This window comes from Rhipicephalus sanguineus, chromosome 6 (genome assembly GCF_013339695.2).
Source record: "Rhipicephalus sanguineus isolate Rsan-2018 chromosome 6, BIME_Rsan_1.4, whole genome shotgun sequence".
Classification (NCBI taxonomy): Eukaryota; Metazoa; Arthropoda; class Arachnida; order Ixodida; family Ixodidae; genus Rhipicephalus; species Rhipicephalus sanguineus.
The window spans coordinates 93758041-93780845 of record NC_051181.1 but is presented as its reverse complement, the minus strand read 5'-3'; the positions used below and the strand labels follow the sequence as shown (position 1 = coordinate 93780845).

General features: G+C 47.8%; 1 protein-coding gene across 2 annotated transcripts in view; it reads left to right on the top strand.

The window, feature by feature from the left end:
• The window catches only part of LOC119397419 (uncharacterized), a 157792-nt gene that overhangs the window by 33876 nt on the left and 101111 nt on the right, over positions 1-22805 (top strand). The window contains exons 2-5 of one of the 2 annotated variants that reach the window (XM_049416854.1): positions 3489-3628; positions 6312-6379; positions 17038-17118; positions 19256-19399. In XM_049416854.1, coding sequence (XP_049272811.1) covers positions 3489-3628; positions 6312-6379; positions 17038-17118; positions 19256-19392 — 426 coding nt within the window. In that variant the 3' untranslated portion in view covers positions 19393-19399. Of the gene's footprint in view, positions 1-3488; positions 3629-6311; positions 6380-17037; positions 17119-19255; positions 19400-22805 lie in introns of those variants that run through there. The other variant, XM_049416855.1, reaches the window with a different exon arrangement.

The following is a 22805-nucleotide window of genomic DNA, read 5'->3' as shown; positions in this document are numbered from 1 at the left end:
GCGCTCATTGTGCATTCCCGGCCGTTTCGCTAGCTTGGTATACACCAAATTTGGTATTGCGCGACGCCACTGTATGACGAACGTAAATGAAAGGTGGTAACATGATAATCATGACATGCATGAAATGTACGACGTGATTTACATGCCATGCTCATGGCGCACTCGTGGCCGTTTCGCTAGATTGATATGCAACCAAAATTGGTATTGCGCGATGTGACTGAAGAACATGAATAACAGGTGGTAACATGAAAACTATGACATGCATGCCATGTATGTCATGACTTACATGCCACGCTAATGGTGCATTCTCGGCAGTTTCGATAGGTTGATATATACACTAAAACTGGTATTGCGCGATGTGACTGTATGATGAACATTAGTGACAGGTGGTAACATGAAAAACCATAATATTCATGTCATGTATGGCATGATTTACATGCTCTACTCATGGTGCACTCGCGGCCATTTCGCTCCTTTGATATACACCAAAATTGGTATTGCGCGATGTGACTGTATGACGAACATAAATGAGAGGTCTTAGTATCGAAGCTTGGGCGTGTTGGTTAGACATCGGAGGGGATACAGCGCAAGAGAAAACGAGGACAAGAAAGGCGACGCACACAGAGCGCTGACTTACAAAGTGTTGTAAGTCAGCGCTCTGTGTGCGTCGCCTTTCTTGTCCTCGTTTTCTCTTGCGCTGTATCCCCTCCGAGAGGTCTTAACATGCGAAACATGTTATGCATGTCATGTATGGTATGACTTACATGTCACTGTCATGGTGCGCTTCCGGCCGTTTTGTTAACGTGATATATACTAAAATTGGTACGGCATGACACGAGTGCGTGATGAACATAAACGACAGGTCATGCATTTATATACCATAATATGCGTTTCATTGCCATGGTGTACACTAGATTGTGCATGCATGCGTGCATGGCAAACATGCGATATATGGTGGACTAGATGCCATGGCATGAATGATTTCATTTGGCTCAAAGACAAACAAGGCGATGTATGCAGCTCTTTGCTGGCTGCTTCGCATTACATCGATTCCCACAGGGCGTGGGATCTGCCGAATTTTTTTCGAACGGCGAGGAAGGTATCAGCATGCGGATGGCCATTGGAGCGATGTCGGACAGGATTCCCGAGATAGAGAGACGAGTCTGACCGTCTATGAGGCAGCGCCGCCGCACGCTGACGTCCAAATCGAAGCATGTAATATTCAGGGCAGGTAATATTCAACCGCTTGATCGTGCAAAGGGGCAGAGTTATAATGTAGTCAATGGCCTGCAGAGCTGCGCCAGGGCGCCGTGTTTGGCTTCTGATAATTAAGATACATGTTCTTACGTAATAATTAACGGTATAATTAGGCTAGAGTTTGCTTAAATTGTTTTTATGATCTTTCAGGTATAGGGCACTCGTTGGCTTATTACCTGCCCTTTGATGGTCCAAGGGGGTAGTACCATTCCATAATTTTAGCACTATTGGCATTTTTGACGTTATATACAGCAGTCGACATTGTCACTACTCAACGAGGAGTATGGACACACATTTATACCGATGGATCAGTCTTAGCCGACAGCTCCACAGGTGCTGTTGTTATTCCGGCCTGCCAAGTGACTGTCCAGTTCAGGGTGTCACACGGGACGACATCAACAGCAGCGGAGCTTGCCGCCTTACGTGCTGCTATCCTTTATATCGCGGAAGCCCAGCCTCAAAAGTGGGCTGTCTTTTGCGACTCTAAGGCATCCCTTCAGAGTCTGCAATCAGCATTACGACGAAGGGTGCACGAGCAGTTAGTGAACGAAATGAGAGAAGCTCTTCACCAAGCTTTACGAAGGGACATGACGTTGTGTTCCAATGGCTGCCGGCACATTGTGGTATTGTGGGTAACAACCTCGCTGATGATACTGCTCGGTCCGCTCACGAGGATGCCCAGACAACCCCAATACCCTTGTCGAGGACAGACGCTGCAAAGGGTCTACGCTCGTTCGCTGACACCATGACGCAAACTTGGTTGAGTGACCCCAGTGTCTGGAACCGTCGCCTGTATGAACTAGACCCATCGAGGAAGCTCCAAGTTCCATCGCACCTCCCCCGCCGTGATGCAACTTTACTGTGCCGCCTGTGGTTAGGAGTAGCTTTCACGAAGGCGTACTCTTTTCGCATAGGAATGGCAGACACCTCAAAATGTGACTCGTGCAATAGCAACGAAACGATAGAACATCTACTGTGTTTCTGTGGACGTTTTGGGAACGAAGGAAACGTTCTGCGCGATGCGCTGAACAAGTTAGACGACAGACCGTTTTCCGAAGAGAAGATCCTCGGATCGTGGCCCTACGCATCGCAGGCCAGCAAAGCGACGCGAGCATTACCGCTGTTTTTAAAATCGACCGGCTTAAACGACCGCTTGTAGGCATTCAATGGACATGTGCATATGTACCCTGACTGTGCCTTCTTCCCTCTTCTTTCTTTCTTTTAATCCCTTCATCCCTTCCCCCAGCGTAGGGTAGCAAACCGGACGCGCGTCTGGTTAACCTCCCTGCCTTTCCTTCATTTCCTTCCTCCTCCTCCTATATACAGCAGTATTACTAAAAGAAGTGGCAAGCAGTTGTATGACTTGCATTATTTGCTGCGAAAATACCCCCGCTGGAATCCTGCGCTGACGTGCTATGCGTGGCGCCTGGTGTAGTTTTAGTCTTCGGCCACGCGATGTCGCATCGTTTAACACGACTTCTCGCCCGGAACGACGATTGTATAGGCTTTTCTCGCGAAGATGTTTGAAGCATTTGTCTGGATCAGTGGTATAATACTCGACTGACTCGGAAAGTGCCTGTGTTCGTAACTCGCTCGAACTCTCGATTATTTTTTTCTCGTTGTGTGCGGTAGCAGTGAAGGACACCGATGACGGCGACGGTGGCAGAGACGTCTGCCTCGACAGTGGACAATACGCCATCAAAACCGGCTGTATTTGGGTCATAACAGCTTACGCTGCGAAACGTAAGGACACCGAAAAATGGTATTCATACGTACAGCTGGGATCATCCGTAAACAAATAAAATAAACAAATATGACCGTCTACCGTAAACCATTAAAATAATGGGAATCCGTTGGCGTCTATTTTATCAACGTCATATGCGTAACAGACGTACTTAGTGGACCTGGCATCAAACACTTTCGTGTTAAAAAAGCAAGGCGAAATGTTAAAATGCCCACTAGTGGAGAAAATTATAGCCTGTGTTTAAAATATTTCGGCGTGAATGCAAGGCAGGTAGACCACCCCGTGCTTTGGGGCATTACTGAAGTGATGCCTAATTGAAATAAATTACTGTATCCGTTTCAAATAGCCCCTCCCCAGTGAGAAATTTCATTCTAAATCATTCATCCCTTTTTAGGAAGATGAAATGGAAGGGCTTGCTATAGAGTGCCAATTTCACTGTTACTTGCTAGATGATGTCGATGCAGTCATGTATTCTAACATTCTCCAGGTGTTCGCAGCGTTCGATGATCTGGTATCTATAAGTGACGCAGACAACGACACAATTTTCGAGTGCCTCTACGCGAAACGAACGGAGTTTAACCCGGAGACTTATGAGACAACGTACGTCTGGTTCTTCCCGTCACAAGGGTAAGCCGTCTGTCTTTCTTTTTGCGCATGGAGCATAACGTCTTTCCTTCACACAGTTGACTTACGTTAAACTCCTGCTTGAGTACACACCCCTACGGCAACAAAACCACCACGCAACAGCGCAAGAAATTGAAATAGTTTATGGCGCCACCCATGAAAGCCTGCGGGGGTGCGTCTCAACATCTTTCCCCGACCCCTCGCCTAAACCAAATTTACCCCCGTCGCAAATTATGACCTTTAGCGCACATAATATCTCTCTCTGCTCCTCCTAGCGCTTAAAAAGGCATCCGTTCTTCTCTGAGTAACGGCGTGACACACTTTTAGAACATTTACTGGTCCCGTGAGCTTTTTTTGGGGCACCAGTTTTTGGAGAATACCCTACGTCACGGTTAAAATTACCCTACTTAAACCCACACAATTGTTCAGCCTACAATTTACCATACACCTGAAATAGCGTAGTGTAATAATAATTAAGCACATATTACACTTCCCCTCATTCTACTGCCCACATAACACTTTGTTGTCGTCCAAGATGTAAGATTTGTAAACACCTTCAAGATGACGTGATAGTTTAAGGAACCGGAAGGCATTACGTCCTTCATACAAAATCTAGTTTTACCTGCACTAGTTCAAATGTTATATACATGATCGAATGTTCATAGTGTCAAAAAAAAAACGCCAGGCCTGCGCTGAAACCGCAGCACAGTCACAGCGAAAGCTGGAAGAGCGGCGTTTCAAGAGCCCGTTGTAAGCTCTTTTGGGGCTACAATACAAGTACACTAGAAAGGTACCCACTACGCCATAAATCAAATTTTCGTGAAGTTGGGAAGCGCCTACTAAGCCATTATTCGTCATTCTGCGGAGAAGCGAGGCACCAGCTACACGTCTGTAAGGGATTATGTGCACTTTTGTTGACGCGACGACTGATGACGATGAAGAATTACGGCTCAGCCCTTTGTAATGGGTTGGAAGCTTTAAACGGCCCACCAGTTATGTAATTTGCACTGGGTGAAGCCCGGTCGCTATTTCCCTCTGCCGTCATGCTGTATAACATACGCTGACGTGGGAGAGAGACGGGGGAGGGGTGCGAAGAACTTTACTGAGACCCCGAGGAAATGGATCATGCGCTTATGGGCTTCCTTGGCAACCAATACAAGTGCACTTGCGAGGAACCCACTACGCTATAAATCATTGTAATTTTTGAGAAGTAGGGCAGCAGGCACTGTGCCATTTTTCTTCATTCTACGGAGAGCCGTGCTATCTGCTAAACGCATGCAAGGCATTATGCGCACTTTGTTGATGCTGTGCCTGATGACGACGAAGAATTATGGCAGAGACCTTTGTAATGGGTTGGAAGCAATCAACAACCTACTCGTTGCGCAATTCGCATTGTGTGACGCCTGGTTATAGAATTCGCGTTGTGCGACGCTTGGTGCTTATTTTACTCTTCTACCACGCTATATTGCATATGCTAATGTGGTTCGTTCCCGACACGAAGCCTGTATAGGACCTTTTTGCAAAGCAGTTTCAACCACCGGCATGGCTCAGAGGTTGAATACTGGGCTCACACGCAGAGGGCCCAGGTTCGAACCTCGTTCCATCCTGGAATTTTTTCTTATTTCGTTTTTTTTTCTTATTTCGAGCGATACTGGTTACGGACACCGGCGGCGGCGGCGGCGGCGGCAGCGGCGGCGGCGGCGGCGGCGGCGGCGGACAACTACGGCGCCAAAAACGGCCGGTGAAATGATCTCATAACAGCTTTCGCTGTAAAACGGTACATTTGCGAAACAGGACAGCCTGTTAATGATAGGTTAAACATGCATCGCGCGGACACGGCGAAGAAGTTATAACTTCTTATAACAGCATTTTAATGTAGCAGGTCACAACTTTGACGATCTCAAACTTTACATACTTCAGTCAAACTTCCGGTCCCCGAGAGACAGAAAATATAGAGAGTCATACCTTATTCACAAGTTAAATACACTCCAGCCAGCAGGCATTAACGTTTCTAAGGGAGCTCGGTATGGCACATACACAACAAAAGCCAATGAGAGTTGAGCCCTAGCTTCTTCTAGGAATTTCGAACCTACTATTGTTAAAGTGCCACGTGCTTCGACTGACAATCATGCAGCGAAACGTATACCCTCCTTTGTTCCTTTTCTTCTTTTTCTTTTTTTCTTCTTTTTGAGCCTTCCTTATGACTCACCCAGTTCGTCGCGGCGGCCTCAGTGGAGAGGAAGGACCATTCACGGGAAAAAGCAATCTAGCGCAGGAATGCGCGACGAATCAGTTTTTGTCCTATATTGCAGTTTTCGGCCTCATACTGGAGACATGAAAATTAGAACGTTTTCTGTGTTATTCACAGAAACATGAAGTTTTCGGATCTCTTTAGTAGCGTTACCTTCAGGAGACTTCGCGTCAATGGTATACATTTTTCGCTAAGGTTAAAAAAAATGCGCTAAGGTTACAAACATGTAGTAAAAAAAAGAGGCTTAACGAAATGGTTCAGTGATTCAATGAAATAAACAAGGAAAATCAGCGCCGGTGGTTCCACAGTTTCGTCCCTTCGGGGTTTTCCCACTGGTCATTAAGCATATTCGGCATTTAGAATAAGTCCTATTTGATTCGACTACCGAAACGAACCACCAGCTTTCCTCATTTCTGACTCCTGATTTTCTTTCAGGACAGAAGTTCCCTTCGACGTAAACCCAGGAAGCGAACCGGGGTTGGCCGAAATGACGTTTCCGGGAGGTAAAAACTAAACAGATATCTATCACCACTTGAATTAACGCAAATGTGTGTTCTTAAAGCACGGCATAATAGGTGTCACAGAAGTTCAACTAGGGCCGCTCTCTCACCCACACTGCTTCTGGTACGAGGCAATGACCAGAGGGAAAGACGTCTAAAAACTGTCCCGTATTGTCACTCTCAATATACAATTTGCAGTTTGGGAGGCGAGCGGCCGAGCGGCCTCCACGGTTGCGCATGGCTTCCCCTTGTTCTTGATTCCAGGATTAAATGCTATACTCCCAATAGAGAGGCCCACTTGATCAGTGACAAATATCGACTGGCTTCAAACGCAACCCTTAGTATCTGTCATCTGTCTATGGAGAAGAAGTTCGCGCTTTCCCAGCACCACATAGCAAATGCTTTTCTGCCCGAAAATATTATTCTGTTGTACTGAGTCTCACACCGTTCTGAAATCCGCGTGGTTTACGTTCACTGCGACGAGCAATGGCGCGCATTAACAAAGCGTTGTTTCATCAAGGATCGACTGGTCCGGAAGTAATATTTTTAGCTTTTAATGTCACTTGTTAACAGTCATCATTACGAAGGTTGATTTCGTTCAGTTAAATTGTCTGCGTGATGAGGCAGATAAAAGGGAACCAGTTAACGACCGAGCGGCTGGCTAATATATAAAAGCTATGGTTCGAAGTAACTAAAAAACTTTTCAAAATTCTGAAGGCCCATTTACTTTGTTTTTACATATCATGACTCATCCGAAAGAAATGTTCACTTTAAAAGATAGTAACTTTGACTGAGTGATGATAAGAAGTCACTTTTACGAAAGTCAAATTATGCAGATCGTTGGCGCACGAAGATGCAGATTGAATTAAAAGCCGTGCTATGAACAAATGATGCCATTTATACAAAGTAATAGCTCAGGTTTACTAGTGGCAACAAGAAAATTTCAAGTGACCTAGCCTGATCTTATGCGACATACACTGAAATATTTATAACTGGTCATTATTAGGAAGCAACCGTACTGACAAAGTAGTGACCTAAGTTCGACAAATCCAAGAGCGTTGACAGGGGTCGGTATTGCAGTAACAGGTGATGCATATCCGCGGAATGTTCTATATTCCGCGGACACTATTGTTTACGATGTTGCACTTCGATGTAACAAAGTAACAGCTCCCCACCAGCCTGTAGGGCAGGTTCACCAGTCTTATCGCACATTATCATGATTATGCGATACAAGTTGTTAGTAATCCAGTAACTGTCTGGCGTCAATAGAAGTGCAAATCACCGAGTCGCGAGCGAGGCCACTCACCACTTTGAGAGTGGTGCCCTCAAGAATCCTTCTCCCTCGCGTTCGGGACGATTATGTGGGATGCGGAGTCGTGAAGGACGGATCCCAACATAAAAACAAACGATGTTTATTAACGTAGTAGCAGCAGCAGGGCAAGCATGCCGATGCTGCGCTTCGAAAGGTTAGAAAAACAAACATGCAACCAAGCTTGGTAGCTTGGGTTATATAGCCAGTAGTGGTGACGTAAGCCTCCGACGAAACTGCGTGGCGCTGTCTTTTATCGGAAGCGTATTGAAGCAAGTAGCTGTGTCACGCCGGGCTAATCAGTGACGAGACGGAGGCTGCGTAGGTCTGTGCGCAGTGGTCGCCACATCACCCCCCCCGCGGAGTGCAGAGCCCTCAGGGTCTGTAGAAATCCGGGAGGCGTACCAAACGTCCAGAGCGTGTCGTGAAAGGAGCGGGCTGCGACGTCGGTGGCTGTGGAAGGACGCCAGTTGAAAGCGTGGCGCTGCCAGGTTCGTTTGCCGCGATGTATGCGGGCTTGAGTCGGTCAATCGAGACGCGGACGTCGTTCCCGTTCAAGCGCAAGGTGAAGTTCTTGTCGTCGCGATGGACGACTAGATAGGGTCCGCTGTAGGGTGGCTGGAAAGGCCGGCGGACGGTGTCGTCGCGGAGGAAAGCATGCGTGCACGATGCTAGCTCTTTGAACACAAAAGGTGTGGGCTTGCTATGGTGGGCTGCAGGGGACGGGCGTAGGGCAGCGATGGTGCGTCGGAGCCGGGCGACGAAGTCGGTGGGGTCTGACGTCGTAGTGCTGGATGGCAGAGCTGCGAGAAATTCACCTGGCAGACGGAGTGGTTCCCCGTAGACGAGCTCTGCTGGCGTAGCATGGATGTCCGGCTTGAAGGTGGCGCGAAGACCGAGGATGACAGCTGGGATGGCCTCGAGCCAGGTTGAGTCCGGGTGGCACATAATGGCGGCTTTGAACTGTCGGTGAAAACGCTCGATCATTCCGTTGGCGCAGGGATGGTAGCTCGTGGTCCTCAAGCGTTCAAACCCGATGGTTAATCCCAGGAGCCTGAATAGGCGAGACTCAAACTGTCGCCCTTGGTCGGTGGTTACGCGGCGGGGAGCGCCAAAACGGGCAATCCAGCCGGAGAAGAAGGCCGAGGCGACGTCTTCCGCGGTGATTCCCTCGAGAGGCCATGCCTCGGGCCATCGAGTGTAGCGGTCGATGGCGGCGAGGCAGTAGCGGTAGGATCCTGCCGGGGGAAATGGTCCTATGATGTCGAGGTGGACGTGCTCGAACCGACCTGAGGGCTGAGCGAATGTTCCGAGTGGGGACGTGACGTGCCTGGTGATTTTTGCACGTTGGCAGTGAATGCAGGAACGCGCCCACGTGCGACAATCCCGCTGCATGGAGGGCCAGACATAGCGGTCAGCCACGAGGCGTGTAGAGGCACGTGTGCCGGGATGGCTGAGGTTGTGGAGCTGGTTGAAAAGACCACGGCGATGGCACAGGGGCACGTAGGGCCTGCTTCGTCCTGTTGACATGTCGCAGCAGATAGTTCAGCAGATAGCAGCAAATGTCGGAACCGCTGTCGACCATGTAACGCTGCTTCGTGATCTGGTCGGTGACGAAGATGCGACGGCCTCCGGGTTGGCAGCTTGCGGCCGTCTCCACGAGCTGCCGTTGTTGTTTTCCGCATGTCCCATGGAACAAGGTGGACGACATTGCCGGGCTTTGTCGCCGAAGCGTCGGTGGTAGTAGCACGGACCGTTGATGTCAGGTTGCGGCAATGAGGTAGTGTTTCGGTCGCGGCTTGGCGAATGGCGGCGCTGTCGCATCGAAAGACGTTCACCCAGGTGTTGTTGGATGGAGGTGAGCCGTCGATCGATGTCGTCGATACGGCGCGCAAGCTCCGTGGTGTTCAGCGGTGCGGCGACAGCCTGGGTGGTGGGCGACAACTGCAGTAAGGAGGCCTCGACGACGCGATCAGCAATTTCCGCAAGTTCGTCGAGAGGTAGCCTGACCTGTGCCTGCAGAATTGCTTGGGCGTGCGGCGGAGTCGTTGGAGCCACAGCAATCGCAGGAAAGAATCCTGTACGTGCATGTTGCCCGCGAGCGCACGCATGTGGCGCAGGAGCTGCGAAGGGTTGCGCTCAGCGAGCTCAGCGGACTGCAGTTGTCGTATCTTTTGTTCTTCTGAGGGTGATAAGCGATGGATAAGTGCGGTCTTCAGGTGTTCGTACGCGTTAGCCGTTGGCGGGTTTGCGAGGATATCCCGGACCTCGTTGGCATAACGTGCGTCCAAGTGGGCGACGACGTAGTCGTAGCGGGTCCGGTCTTGGTTGATGTGCGCCAGGCCTCTACCTGGGCAAACCAGACCTCGGGTGAGTCCGACCAAAACGGCGGAAGCTTGACAGCAACACGCCAGGAAGCAGCGTGCGGGGTGGCTTCAGCAGCTGCGGGTCCGTCTGCCGCCGCGGGCGGTGCCGGGGGCACGTCTGCCGTCGCGGGCGGTGCCGGGGGCACGTCTGCCGTCGCGGGCGGTGCCGGGGGCACGTCTGCCGTCGCGGGCGGTGCCGGGGGCACGTCTGCCGTCGCGGGCGGTGCCGGGGGCACGTCTGCCGTCGCGGGCGGTGCCGGGGGCACGTCTGCCGTCGCGGGCGGTGCCGGGGGCACGTCTGCCGTCGCGGGCGGTGCCGGGGGCTCGTCTGCCGTCGCGGGCGGTGCCGGGGGCTCGTCTGCCGTCGCGGGCGGTGCCGGGGGCTCGTCTGCCGTCGGGGGCGGTGCCGGGGGCTCGTCTGCCGTCGCGGGTGCCGGGGGCACGTCTGCCGAAGCGGGTGCGGGCACGTCTGCTGCGGCGGGTGCGGGCACGTCTGCTGCGGCGGGTGCGGGCACGTCTGCTGCGGCGGGTGCGGGCACGGTTGCTACGGCGGGTGCGGGCACGGTTGCTGCCAGTGGCGGTGGGGCTAGCACGAACCCTCGAAGTTGGTTGTATGCCTGCGGCCCAAGAGGAGGCACAACGCGTCGCAGAGCAGGAGGAAGCGTAGCTACCGTGATGGCGTACTTGTCCTGCTGCGAGACGATGTTACGCAGGGAGAAACCAGCCTCCATCTTGATGAGCCAGATGGCTGGACATTGCGGCCAGAATTCGGGAAACTCCAGCGGCAGCAAGATGCAGTGCGCCGTGGTTTCATCCGGTCGCAGCGCCATCGTGATAGGCGTGTCAGAGGTCGGTTGACTCGGCGTGAAGGTCCCGTGGAATCTTCTGGAAGGTCATTCCAAGGTCCGGGTCATGGCGGTGCGGTTTGTTCGTTTTCCGGGTCACCAGATGTGGGATGCGGAGTCGTGAAGGACGGATCCCAACATAAAAACAAACGATGTTCATTAACGTAGTATTAACGTAGTAACGTAGTATTAACGTAGTATTAACGTATTAACGTAGTAGCAACCCGAAGGTCGCGGGATCGAATACCGGCCGCGGCGGCTGCATTTCCGATGGAGGCGGAAATGTTTGAGGCCCGTGTACTTAGATTTAGGTGCACGTTAAAGGACCCCAGGTGGTCGAAATTTCCGGAGCCCTTAACTACGGCGTCTCTCATAATCATATCGTGGTTTTGGGACGTTAAACCCCAGATATTATTATATTATTAACGTAGTAGCAGCAGCAGGGCAAGCATGCCGATGCTGCGCTTCGAAAGGTTAGAAAAACAAACATGCAACCAAGCTTGGTAGCTTGGGTTATATAGCCAGTAGTGGTGACGTAAGCCTCCGACGAAACTGCGTGGCGCTGTCTTTTATCGGAAGCGTCTTGAAGCAAGTAGCTGTGTCACGCCGGGCTAATCAGTGACGAGACGGAGGCTGCGTAGGTCTGTGCGCAGTGGTCGCCACAATTATATCAAACAATATTTCCGGAGGGAGCGAGTGGTCAGTGATAAATGTCAAGACATGAGCCACATGTGAACAATAGTGAATATTCTAATATAGGCCCCTTTACACGGACTTATCGCATAATGCAGTACGTATCAACCTGAAACCCAATTACGATCTGTTTGCTTCTAATACTTGCACGGGGATAGCTTTAAATGCGATGCATTTTTTAGCGAACCAAAGACACTTTGAGCATTTCCATCCATCCATCCATCCATCCATCCATCCATCCATCCATCCATCCATCCATCCATCCATCCATCCATCCATCCATCCATCCATCCATTCATCCGTCCGTCCGTGCGTCCGTCCGTCCGTCCGTCTATCTATCTATCTATCTATCTATCTATCTATCTATCTATCTATCTATCTATCTATCTATCTATCTATCTATCTATCTATCTATCTATCTATCTATCTATCTATCTATCTATCTATCTATCTATCTATCTATCTATCTATCTATCTATCTATCTATCCACCTACGACTTTGTGCTCTCCTGGCCGTTTCGTTAATCGGATGTATACCAAAATTGGTGTGTCATAACATGGCCTTATTACGATATAAATGAGAGGTCATATCATGAAAGTCATGACACGCATGTCATGAACAGCATGATTTACAATCCGCTGCCTTTGGGCTCTTGCGGCCGTTCCGTTAATTTCATATATACCAAAATTGGTACGGCGTGACAAGGTCATGACGAACATAATGACAGGTCCTAACATGCAAATCATGACGCGCATGTCATGTGCAGCATGATTTACATGACATGGTCTCGGGGCGCTCGCGGCCGTTTAAATGAAGGGATACATACGAAAACTGGTTTGACGAGACATTTCTGTATGACGAACATAACTGACACGTGGTAACATGAAAATGGTGATATGCATGTCATGTATGACATGATTTACATGCCACGCTGATGGCACACTCGCGGCCGTTTCACTAGATTGATATACACCAAAATTGGTATTGTGCGATGTGCCTTTATGAAGAACATGAATAACAGGTGGTAGCACGATAACCATGACATCCATGACATGTATGTCATGATTTACATGCCACGCTCATGGTGCATTCGCATCTATCTATCTATCTATCTATCTATCTATCTATCTATCTATCTATCTATCTATCTATCTATCTATCTATCTATCTATCTATCTATCTATCTATCTATCTATCTATCTATCTATCTATCTATCTATCTATCTATCTATCTATCTATCTATCTATCTATCTATCTATCTATCTAGCTAGCTAGCTAGCTGCCTACGTCTGGGTGCTCTCGTGATCGCCTCCTTAGCATAGTGTTGACCAAAAATGGCATGAGAGAGTTATAGGGTTTGACGAATATGACTCTGTGGTTTTGACATGAATAATGTGGGACTCCTGTCGCGTACGTCGTCAAACCCTTTCCTCCAGACACGTGTGGCACATACCCATATACCACGGGCAACGGTAAGCGGGTATGGTAACGTTAGAAGGGCGCTTCGAGGTTCCCGTATTTCAAATACTTTGCATACGAAAAAATGACTGCCTAAATTTATTGTCAGAAGCCGGGTATTACCTTTCAGAAACTACGATGCGCTGGTCACTACTTCCAACTACATCATCTACGGTCCAGTTTTCGCCTGCACAGTGGCAGACAATGTATAAAATCGCAAAGAATTAGAATAGTTTCGTGTTGGGCCTGTTAGCACATAGTTTTGAACGACTATTTTAGCCTTGAAAAGCACGCGCATAAGAGAAAAGAACTTGCACGGAAACACACTCTGAGAGTAGCAACAGCGTTTCGCGAAAAACGTAACTCTACGGGAAACCGAGGCGGGCATGTAGCATACATAAACAAGCAGAGTTAAAAACATGCCTCAAAGTGCGGCATCAGCAGCTACTTGCTGACAGCTGAGCATGAAGTCGAATCCCAGAATGCGTGAGATCTGCCACAATTTTTGCATTTGGTACCAGCATATCAAATAGTGTTTTCTGATTTGATATCATCATGCCAAGAATAGATATGCGACAGCATGAATTGCAGTCAATCAATAATGCAGTAAGAGTGCCTCAAATGATTTAGATGAAGCAAACGCGAGATTTTACTTCTAGTCTGTTTTCACTGCCAATCCCGCGCCTAACGTTCATACCATAGTGGACTTCTGTTTTGAACCCACAGCTGTACCTCTTGTTTAGATTAGCCCGCATGGTCTATATAAACTGATTGACAGAATAAAATAGCTTGATCAGCAGGTTGCGACAACGTTAATGGCAAACGTCTTTAAAATAGAGAACCTAGAAAAAATTCGGCAGATACGACGCCTTGTGGGAATTGGTTTCATGCGAAGCTGTCAGCGAGTAGTTCTATGCTGCATTTCTTTGGGTTTGAGCCAAGCGTTACGGCGTGGATCAACGTGTTTTTTAAATGGAGTAGTTGTGTGCACATTGTGGACTTACCAGGCACGCCGACTACACTGGCATTTTACTGGAACTTATGGTCTGAAGCAACGCCAGCACTCACGTTAGAGCACAGACACCAGTATTATCGAAACGGAGTGCACATTTCGGTGTGATGATATGAATACCATGCATTTCCCCAGCCAATCATACGTAACTTTCGTTACCGTATGCCTCCTGGGTCAAGCAACGTTTGAATATAGCTTGCTGAATCATAGGAACACAAATGAAATAATAATATACTGCTATAAAAGTGGAGACAACATTGGAAACATAATTGGCGTTGACCCGAAATGACGCCTGTATCTTTGCAGTACATATGTGTGTTTATTGCTTCGTTATAAAATTACATAGCCAGAACTGCAACCACAATTGGCGCTGCACCGACATTACACCTGCATAGGGTCTTTTTCCAAAGCAGTCTCAAGACCTGGCGTGACTGTCTGGTAGAATACGTGCGTGCGACGCATAATTCTTGGGTTCGATTCCTGCTGGGATCCTTGTTTTTATTCTTTATTCGTCAGGTAAACACTATTGTGTTGATTTTTGTTAACACTCTTGCATTTAAATTAGCAATGCCTGTTCTCGTGGTTCCTGGGTAGATATTGCCACGCCCACTTCTTGTCTTGTTTTGATGTATTCGAGTATGACCGGCAGGGACGGTTATCAACGCTCGACGCTGTCCGCTATAGACTGTCAATCGCCCGTAGAACAACCCGCATACCGCCGCCTTTGGTATACGGGCATGTGCTACACCTGTCTCGATGGAAGGATTTGACGACGCACACGACAGGATTATCACGTCATTCATGTCACGACTAGATAGTCATATTCGTGAAACACTCGTTATGCCAATTTTGGTCGAACCATGTTAAGGTGGCGATCACGAGAGCACCAAGACGTAGGCGGCTAGATAGATAGATAGATAGATAGATAGATAGATAGATAGATAGATAGATAGATAGATAGATAGATAGAAACGCTGAAAGTGCCTGGGCTCGCTAAGAAATGCTTCGCATTTGGAAGTACGGCGCCTAATACTTAAACAATTCTTTCGAAACTCGGTTGTTGCCAGCGATTGGAAAATAGGAAGAATTGTCGCAATTTAAAAGAATGAACTAAAGAACTTGCAACTAATTCCAGACCAATTTCCCTCACTAGTATCCAATAGAAACCGCTTGAACACATAATCGCTACTAGCTTAATGGCAAATCTCGAAACAATTAACCTTTTCTACTCTGTACACCATGGTTCCCGCAAGCAACGCTCTTGTGAAACCGAACTGGGACGACTTACGCACGATTTGCTAAATTATATGGACGTGTTCCTTCAGATAAATGCAATATTTCTGGGCTTTTCAAAGGTACCTGGTCGGGCATTTCATAATAATGTGCTCATTAAGATCTATTCTTTTGGTATCTGTGGAGAACTAGTATGTTGGACGGAACACTTTCTGTAAGGTCGAGTTCAATTCAGCACCGCCAAAAACAGTAAATCTCGATCCACTAGCGTAACATCAGGCGTTCCTGTTCGCCTCGGGATCTTTGAGTGGCGCCGTCTCGCGCGTGACGTCTAAGAGAAGACTCGGGTGCTGCTCTTCGCGCGCGCACTCGATACGTGAAGGCTGCACGACGCTAAGCGGCTGGTCTGTCTTGCAAGAGTTATTGAAACATTTGTGAGCAAGTTCATAAAGCAATTTGTACTGAATGTTCAAGCAAAATGCCCAGCGAAATCGAGCGGAGTTGCCGTCAGGACCACGTTCAGCTTCGATCGCTCCTGGTGTCGTCTGCTAGCCATCAATGTGTACATCTGCATGTATGGCGACGATTTGTTTTCGCGACTCTTCTATGGCGGTGGCGCACTCAAAATGTCTTTCAAGCCCGTTTTCGATAACTGATTTCAGCGTTCGTGCTAGGGCTTCCGAGTCTGCGTTAAAGCGAAATATACGTATGCCACGTGCTGCGCGTGTGCGATTGCCAAGCCAGGGCCTTCGGTCCAGTTCCTTTGTTCGGAGTTCTAAGCGCATGAAAAATGACGTGTCATGTCATTGTAATAAACATAAATGGTCCTTGCAGGCAACAACCTTTGATTACATCCAAGTTTTCAGCAGCTGCCGTGTAAGCGCGTTGTATGTACTTGAAATTTAAACAAGAAATAAAAACGTTGAGAGCACGGGTCAAAACGGCATGCACGACGGGGATATAAAATATTGATTAGTTTCGCATCGAACGTCACAATAAGATGTATTTGCAACAAAGTAGTGTAAATCACTCTAGACGGTTGACTCCTGATAAGGCGTGATGCGGTCACTGTACTAAAAAGACTCACAGGGTAGCCTATGCATTTGCCTAAGATGACTTGAAGGCGACAGCCATCTTTTCCTTCAGTTGATTCATTGTTCCTTCCCCGCCCCATCTGCTGTAACAAAGTATACCCACCATAGCGTGATGGTAACATCACCCCATGCTACGGGTTTTTGTTCTGCTTATTTTGCATAATTTGTTACCAGTTACTTTCTGCTGTACTGTTTTCAAACCAGATGTGCTCCCCCCCCTTATGTAATGCCTTCGAGGCCTTGAGGTGTACGAAATCAAATAAATGAAATGACATTGAAGAGTTTAAAGCTTTAGTGATATTTGGAATTGGTAGCGGTTGTCCCTTACTTCAAATCATGGCTACCTTTCCAGCAAATACCGAGGGTGGAAGGCAAAAATATTAACCAAAGGAGAGACACCATCGTTAACCTAATTTCCAAAATAAGTACTTGTATACCATTAGAGGTATGCGTTTACGTGTGCATAAAATACTTGTTTGCAACTCATGATAATTTCTAAAGACAAGTTTCGCGATTGAAGAATATGTTGCTACATTAAAGTGTAAATATACTCTAGCAAAAATCCTCAGAATGTGCTTTCGATAACACGCAAGCGTTCAAATTATAATTCGTGTTAACAGGTATCTACTGTTTTCCTAATATTTTTCAGAGCCAACTCCAAAGGACGTCATTGTCTACTACACGGACTACAAAAAGTGCCTTGTGATCGATGTGGAGTACCGAGGACATCGTAAGGCCTTAGAAGGAGAGCATGCCTGTGAAAGTAGTCTAATATATAGTGATGTAACGACTACCGAAATCGCAAGAATGGTAGTATTCGTTAAATACTACGCTGAACTTCGTTCGTCTGCTCTCATAACTTGTGATAGCTACTCTCTTGCATGGTTGGCTCAGCCGGTAGCATAATTAAAATTGTCCCAGAGCCCGTTAAAGAAAGAGCGAAATGGAGGAGTGCGAGACGAAAATTGAAGGGACGTCCGGCTGTTCTTTTCCCGCGTAACACCCCCCCACTCCCACCCCCGGTGACCTAACTACGTTGTGGGACTAATGAACAGTGGAAACACGAATGCGTCAGCTACTGCTGGTACCGATGTCACTGCTCTTGCCTTTTGGGTGATATAGCGAAGTCCTTATTTAATATTGTGCCTACTAAAGCGCACTTTCAGGTATATAGTGTAATTATTCTAGGGAAAGAAGGATCTGCTTAGTGTAGTGCATGGCAGTTCCCTATCTGCAGCCGGCGCGTATAAGATATTTGCTACTTTACCGTGGTGCTTTTGCTGTTGAATTATTATCGGTAAAAGGCGGAGATGAATAATTTATTGTAATACATATTTGCCTGTGCTGAGAGCAACGCGAACGATATCGACATCGTCGCCGCAGGCTGCGCAATCCTACTCACACACTAAGCTTTTGGAAAGGAGAAACGGTTGAAGGAATTCACAGCGACTATTGTAAAAAGCGTAAGCAGGCGAAATAAGTAATAATACTGTGAATTGCTGAGGTTTGACGTCCCAAAACCACGATATGATTATGAGAGCCTCCGTAGTGCAGTGCTCCGGAAATTTTGACCACGTGGGGATCTTTAACGTGCACCTAAATCTATGTACACGGACCTCTAACATTTTTGCCGACATCGAAAATGCGGCCGCCTGGGCCTGGATTCGATCCCGCGACCTGCGGGTAAGCAGTCGAGCACCTTAACCACTTGACCACCGTGGCAGGTCCAGGCGAACTCGAGCGCGCTGATGTTCGCTCGGTCGAAGATGGCATTTAATAAGAGATATAGTGGTTCAGCCCATGCAATGGAGAATGTCACAACGTCATGTGGAGGGGGGACAGAAATTAATGTAAGAGATGAATACCTCTTGAGATGAATACCGCTACACTACCGAGCTCCAGGTCGGGGTACCTCACCCCATTAGAAGAGCCGCGGGTGCCCGGCCGCACTGGGAATCGAATCCAGTACCCCGCGTTGGAGGCGTGTACTCTGCCACTTCACCATAACTGCATTCAGTCGAAAAATATCGAAAAGAAGCTGAAAGGGTAGAAAGAACGATGATCAGTGCATGTTAGTTCTTCATTTTGACATCATTATGGCTCATACCAAAAAGAAGGAATTGGCCAATTAGTAGTGGGATTTTTTAAGGCTGCAGCTTTAGGTGCCCCACGAAACGTGAAAATGGACCGTCGCCGGGAGCTGCGTCGACACAAGTGATGGAGGGAAAAAATCATCACCAATTGCAAAAACGCATGACGTCATCATTACGTCACATGTTGATATCATCAGATGACATCGTCGCTTGGTAACAGGTGTGGCGGTCACGGAATTAGTGCGAAAGGAGGTGAGCTGCAGAAATAATGCAATGCCTCAGGACATGGAGGCAGTGCAGAACCACGTTCAGCGCAGAAAGCTTTCGGAGAAGGTGATGATCAATGCATCGACCGAGAAAAAAGAGGTAGCTTTCTCATGCGAGCCGTATCAGGCGAATGCATAGGGACCTTGTGAGCTTTTCAGTTACCCACGCCTATAACGTTTAGTGCAACGAAGAATGTAAACAATGCACTAATTAGCACTACTTCGTATTTTGCTCTAATGCGCACTTCAGTCCGACAGTTAGTCAAAGAGCATAGAATAACCGTGTTGAATAAAAGTATAGAGGAGAAGCGTGACGCTCTGGAGTCTAAGGAGCAATTAAATTACTCAATAGAATAATATTCCTAAAGCTGATAGTGTTTGTAACGCTCTTCTGAAGGCATGCAGGAAGAAACGAGGAACACGACACTTATCTCTCTGTCGAAGCGGTTGCGAATTTTCGACTACGAATTTTGGACTGGTAAGGACTTTTTTCGTCACCGATTTTCAGAATGCACGCTCTGGGTTGTCAAGCAGCTAAAGGACAGCGTTCCACAAGACTGCATCGATCACTTCGTTGACACATGTGGTGTTATAGTACCGGAGCACAGCAGAGACCTGTGTCCTGATGGCGAAGGCGACTACTAGTGGCGGGAAAGATGCGTGAGTGAGCGTCCATAACATAGTTTAGCCTCTATTGAGTGATAACCGTAAGCAGGCGCTGCTGTTCGCGGAAAGGTTAATTTCCTAATTCAGCGTATGTTTCAAGAGACGTTAGTTTCTAATGCCTCTTGACGCGAAATCAGGTACTGTGTATTACATGCCAAAACTATTTCATTGCAGAATCTGAACATCTTGCGGGACTTACGGAAACTGGCGTCGTCATGCGGTTCGGCGACCGAACGTGTGTGATAATTGTATCCCCGTCAATATATCGCTGTTAAAGCGACGGGCCACCTCATCGTAGCGACTGCGTATTTCTTTCACTGGATTCCTGCAAAATCACAAAGCATACAGTGCACATAAATATATTCAAGTCTTTCAAAATACCTGTGTACCCTATGAACTGGGTGACGTGAGTGACCTTCAGTGGCGCTTAGAGAGCGGAAAATGTGCCTCCGCTAAGATATTATCAAAGCAGACGGGATACACAGAATTCGTGGCATCTATCTCCTTTGCGAAAAGTGTGCTAACCAAAATATTTTTACGTAGCTAATAAGCTAGTAAGACTAAATGATTTATGGAGAAGGAAATAAGAGACCGTCTCGTTCCCGCAATTGTTGTCAAACGTGGCACCCTGGGGGTGATGCATATCTCCTTGATCATATATAAAAAGAAATTGCTTCGCGGCTCACTATTCAATAATGGCAGATTCTGCAGACGCGAGATGAACCCGCGTGGCGTGCTCCAACAAGAGTCCGGGACGAGTGACAGCAACAGCAACTACAGTGAATTCATGGTGTGCTCCACATGCAATGACACGTTAACGTCGGGCAAGGTGCTTGTGATGACGGAACCTTAAGTCGACCCGTGCGCTGCTTCGCACGCCCACATGGTTCCCTTGAGTGGGACATGCTGTAATTTTTTTCCTGCGCTCATGGAAACAGCAAAAACTGACGAACGCGCGCTCGCCTGGAGTCCACAAACCAGCCTCCTCGGACGCCGCTCCCTCCTCGTTTTTCATGTGTTGATCACAATTCCCAGCAAGCTCCTGTTTCATTTTTTTATGTTTGACTTCAGCATTGTCACGTGACGATCTTTCCTAAATTTCTTCTTCCATGCTGATAGCCCTATGAACGAATGAATGAATGAATGAATGAATGAATGAAATAGACTGGACGGCTTCGGTTCTGTCCACCGACGCAGCATACAAGCAGGGAAGAACAGCCTTGCGAGTAGCCCGCAGACTGTCGACGCTTTAATGACGACACTTTAATGATTTATGTCTTGTAGTAGCTGACGTAGTTAACATGCACCTGGATACAGCTATAGTGAATACTGCGCAAAACTGGCATCAACAAGCACATAATAATCACTGGTACTCGATATCATCATCATCATCAGCCTGTCTACGCCCACTGCAGGGCAAAGGCCTCTCCCATGTTCCGCCAATCAACCCGGTCCTGTGCTTTCTGCTGCCACGTAATACCTGCAAACTTCTTAATCTCATCCGCCCACCTAACTTTCTGTCTCCCCCTCACGCGCTTGCCATCTCTTGGAATCCAGTCAGTCACCCTTAATGACCACCGGTTATCCTGCCGACGTGCTACGTGCCCGGCCCATATCCATTTCTTCGTCTTGATTTCAACTATGATTTCCTTAACCCCCGTTTGTTCCCTGACCCACTCTGCTCTCTTCCTGTCTCTTAAGGTTACACCTATCATTTTCCTTTCCATCGCTCGCTGCGTCGTCCTCAATTTAAGTTGAACCCTCTTTGTAAGTCTCCAGGTTTCTGCTCTGTAGGTAAGTACCGGTACGATGCAGCTGGTATATACCTTCCTCTTGAGGGACAGTGGTAGATTACCATTCATGATTTGATAATGCTTGCCGAATGAGCCCCAACCCATCCTTATTCTTCTAGTTATTTCACTCTCATGGTTGGGCTCCGCGGTTACTACCTGTCATGAGTAGACGTACTGCTTTATAACTTCCAGTGTCTCGCCACATATCGCGAAGCGCTGTTCTCTGCCAAGATTGTTCCACATTACTTTAGTTTTATGCATATTAATTTTCAGACCTACTCTTCTACTTTCCGTATCCAGTTCAGTAATCATGAGCTGCAATTCGTCTCCCGCGTTACTCATCAATGCAATGTCATCAGCGAATCGTAGATTAGTGAGATACTCTCCATTAACTCTTATCCCTAACTCTTCCCAATCTAGGGCCCTGAAAACCTCCTGTAAACACGCGCTGAATAACATTGGAGAGATCGTGTCTCCCTGCCGTACGCCCTTCTTTATTGGGATTCTGTCGCTTTCTTTATGGAGGACTATAGTGGCTGTGGATCCGCTGTAGATTTCTTCCATTATGTTTATATAGGCTTCGTCGATGCCTTGATTCCGCAGTGCCTGCATGACTGCTGATGTCTCCACCGAATCAAATGCCTTCTCGTAATCTATGAAGGCTATGTATAGGGGTTGGTTGTATTCCGCGCATTTCTCTATCACCTGATTGATAGTATGAATATGGTCTATTGTTGAGAATCCTGTACGAAATCCTGCCTGGTCCCTTGGTTGATTGAACTCTAATGTCGTATTAATTCTGTTAGCAATTACTTTTGTAAATAGCTTGTAGACAACGGACAGTAAGCTTATGGGCCTGTAATTTTTCAGGTCCTTGACGTCCCCTTTCTTTTGGATCAAGATGATGTTGGCATTCTTCCAAGATTCTGGTATCCTCCCCGTCGAGAGGCTCTTCGTATACAGGGTGGCCAGTTTCTCTAACATAATCTCTCCACCGTCTTTCAACAGGTCTGATGTTACCTGATCCTCACCAGCTGCTTTGCCTCTTTGCATTCCCTTTAGGGCTTTCTTTACTTCTCCTGTCAATACTGGTGGGATGTCAGATTCCTCTGCGCTATTACTCCTTCTTACGTTATCATCCTGAATGCCTCGGCTGCTGTACAGATCTCTGTAGAACTCTTCCGCTACCTCAACTATTCTATCCATATTGCTTGTGACCTTGCCTTCCTTGTCCCTTAATGCATACACCTGATTTTTGCCTACTCGATATGCATTACTTCAAATCGCCACATTCAACAAGATAAACGCCAAAGTGTGGGCGCCACAGTAATAGGGTAACCTACGCCTCTGCTGACACATATACCACACAGCGCTTCAGGAACACGAGAAGCAGAGTTCGTAGCTTGAGCCGTGAATGTGGGAAGGAGGTCAACTCAAGCTACGTTCCGCGCTCACAGTCCTTATATCTCCCGGTGAGAGATATAAGGCTTGTTTGTGAAGCGTCATGCACGTGCGTCGGCAGCGCATTGGGTACAGCTAAAGCCCTTTGATGTTGGAAAGTAGCGGCGCTCTTTTATCCACGCCGCCACACCCTCGCCG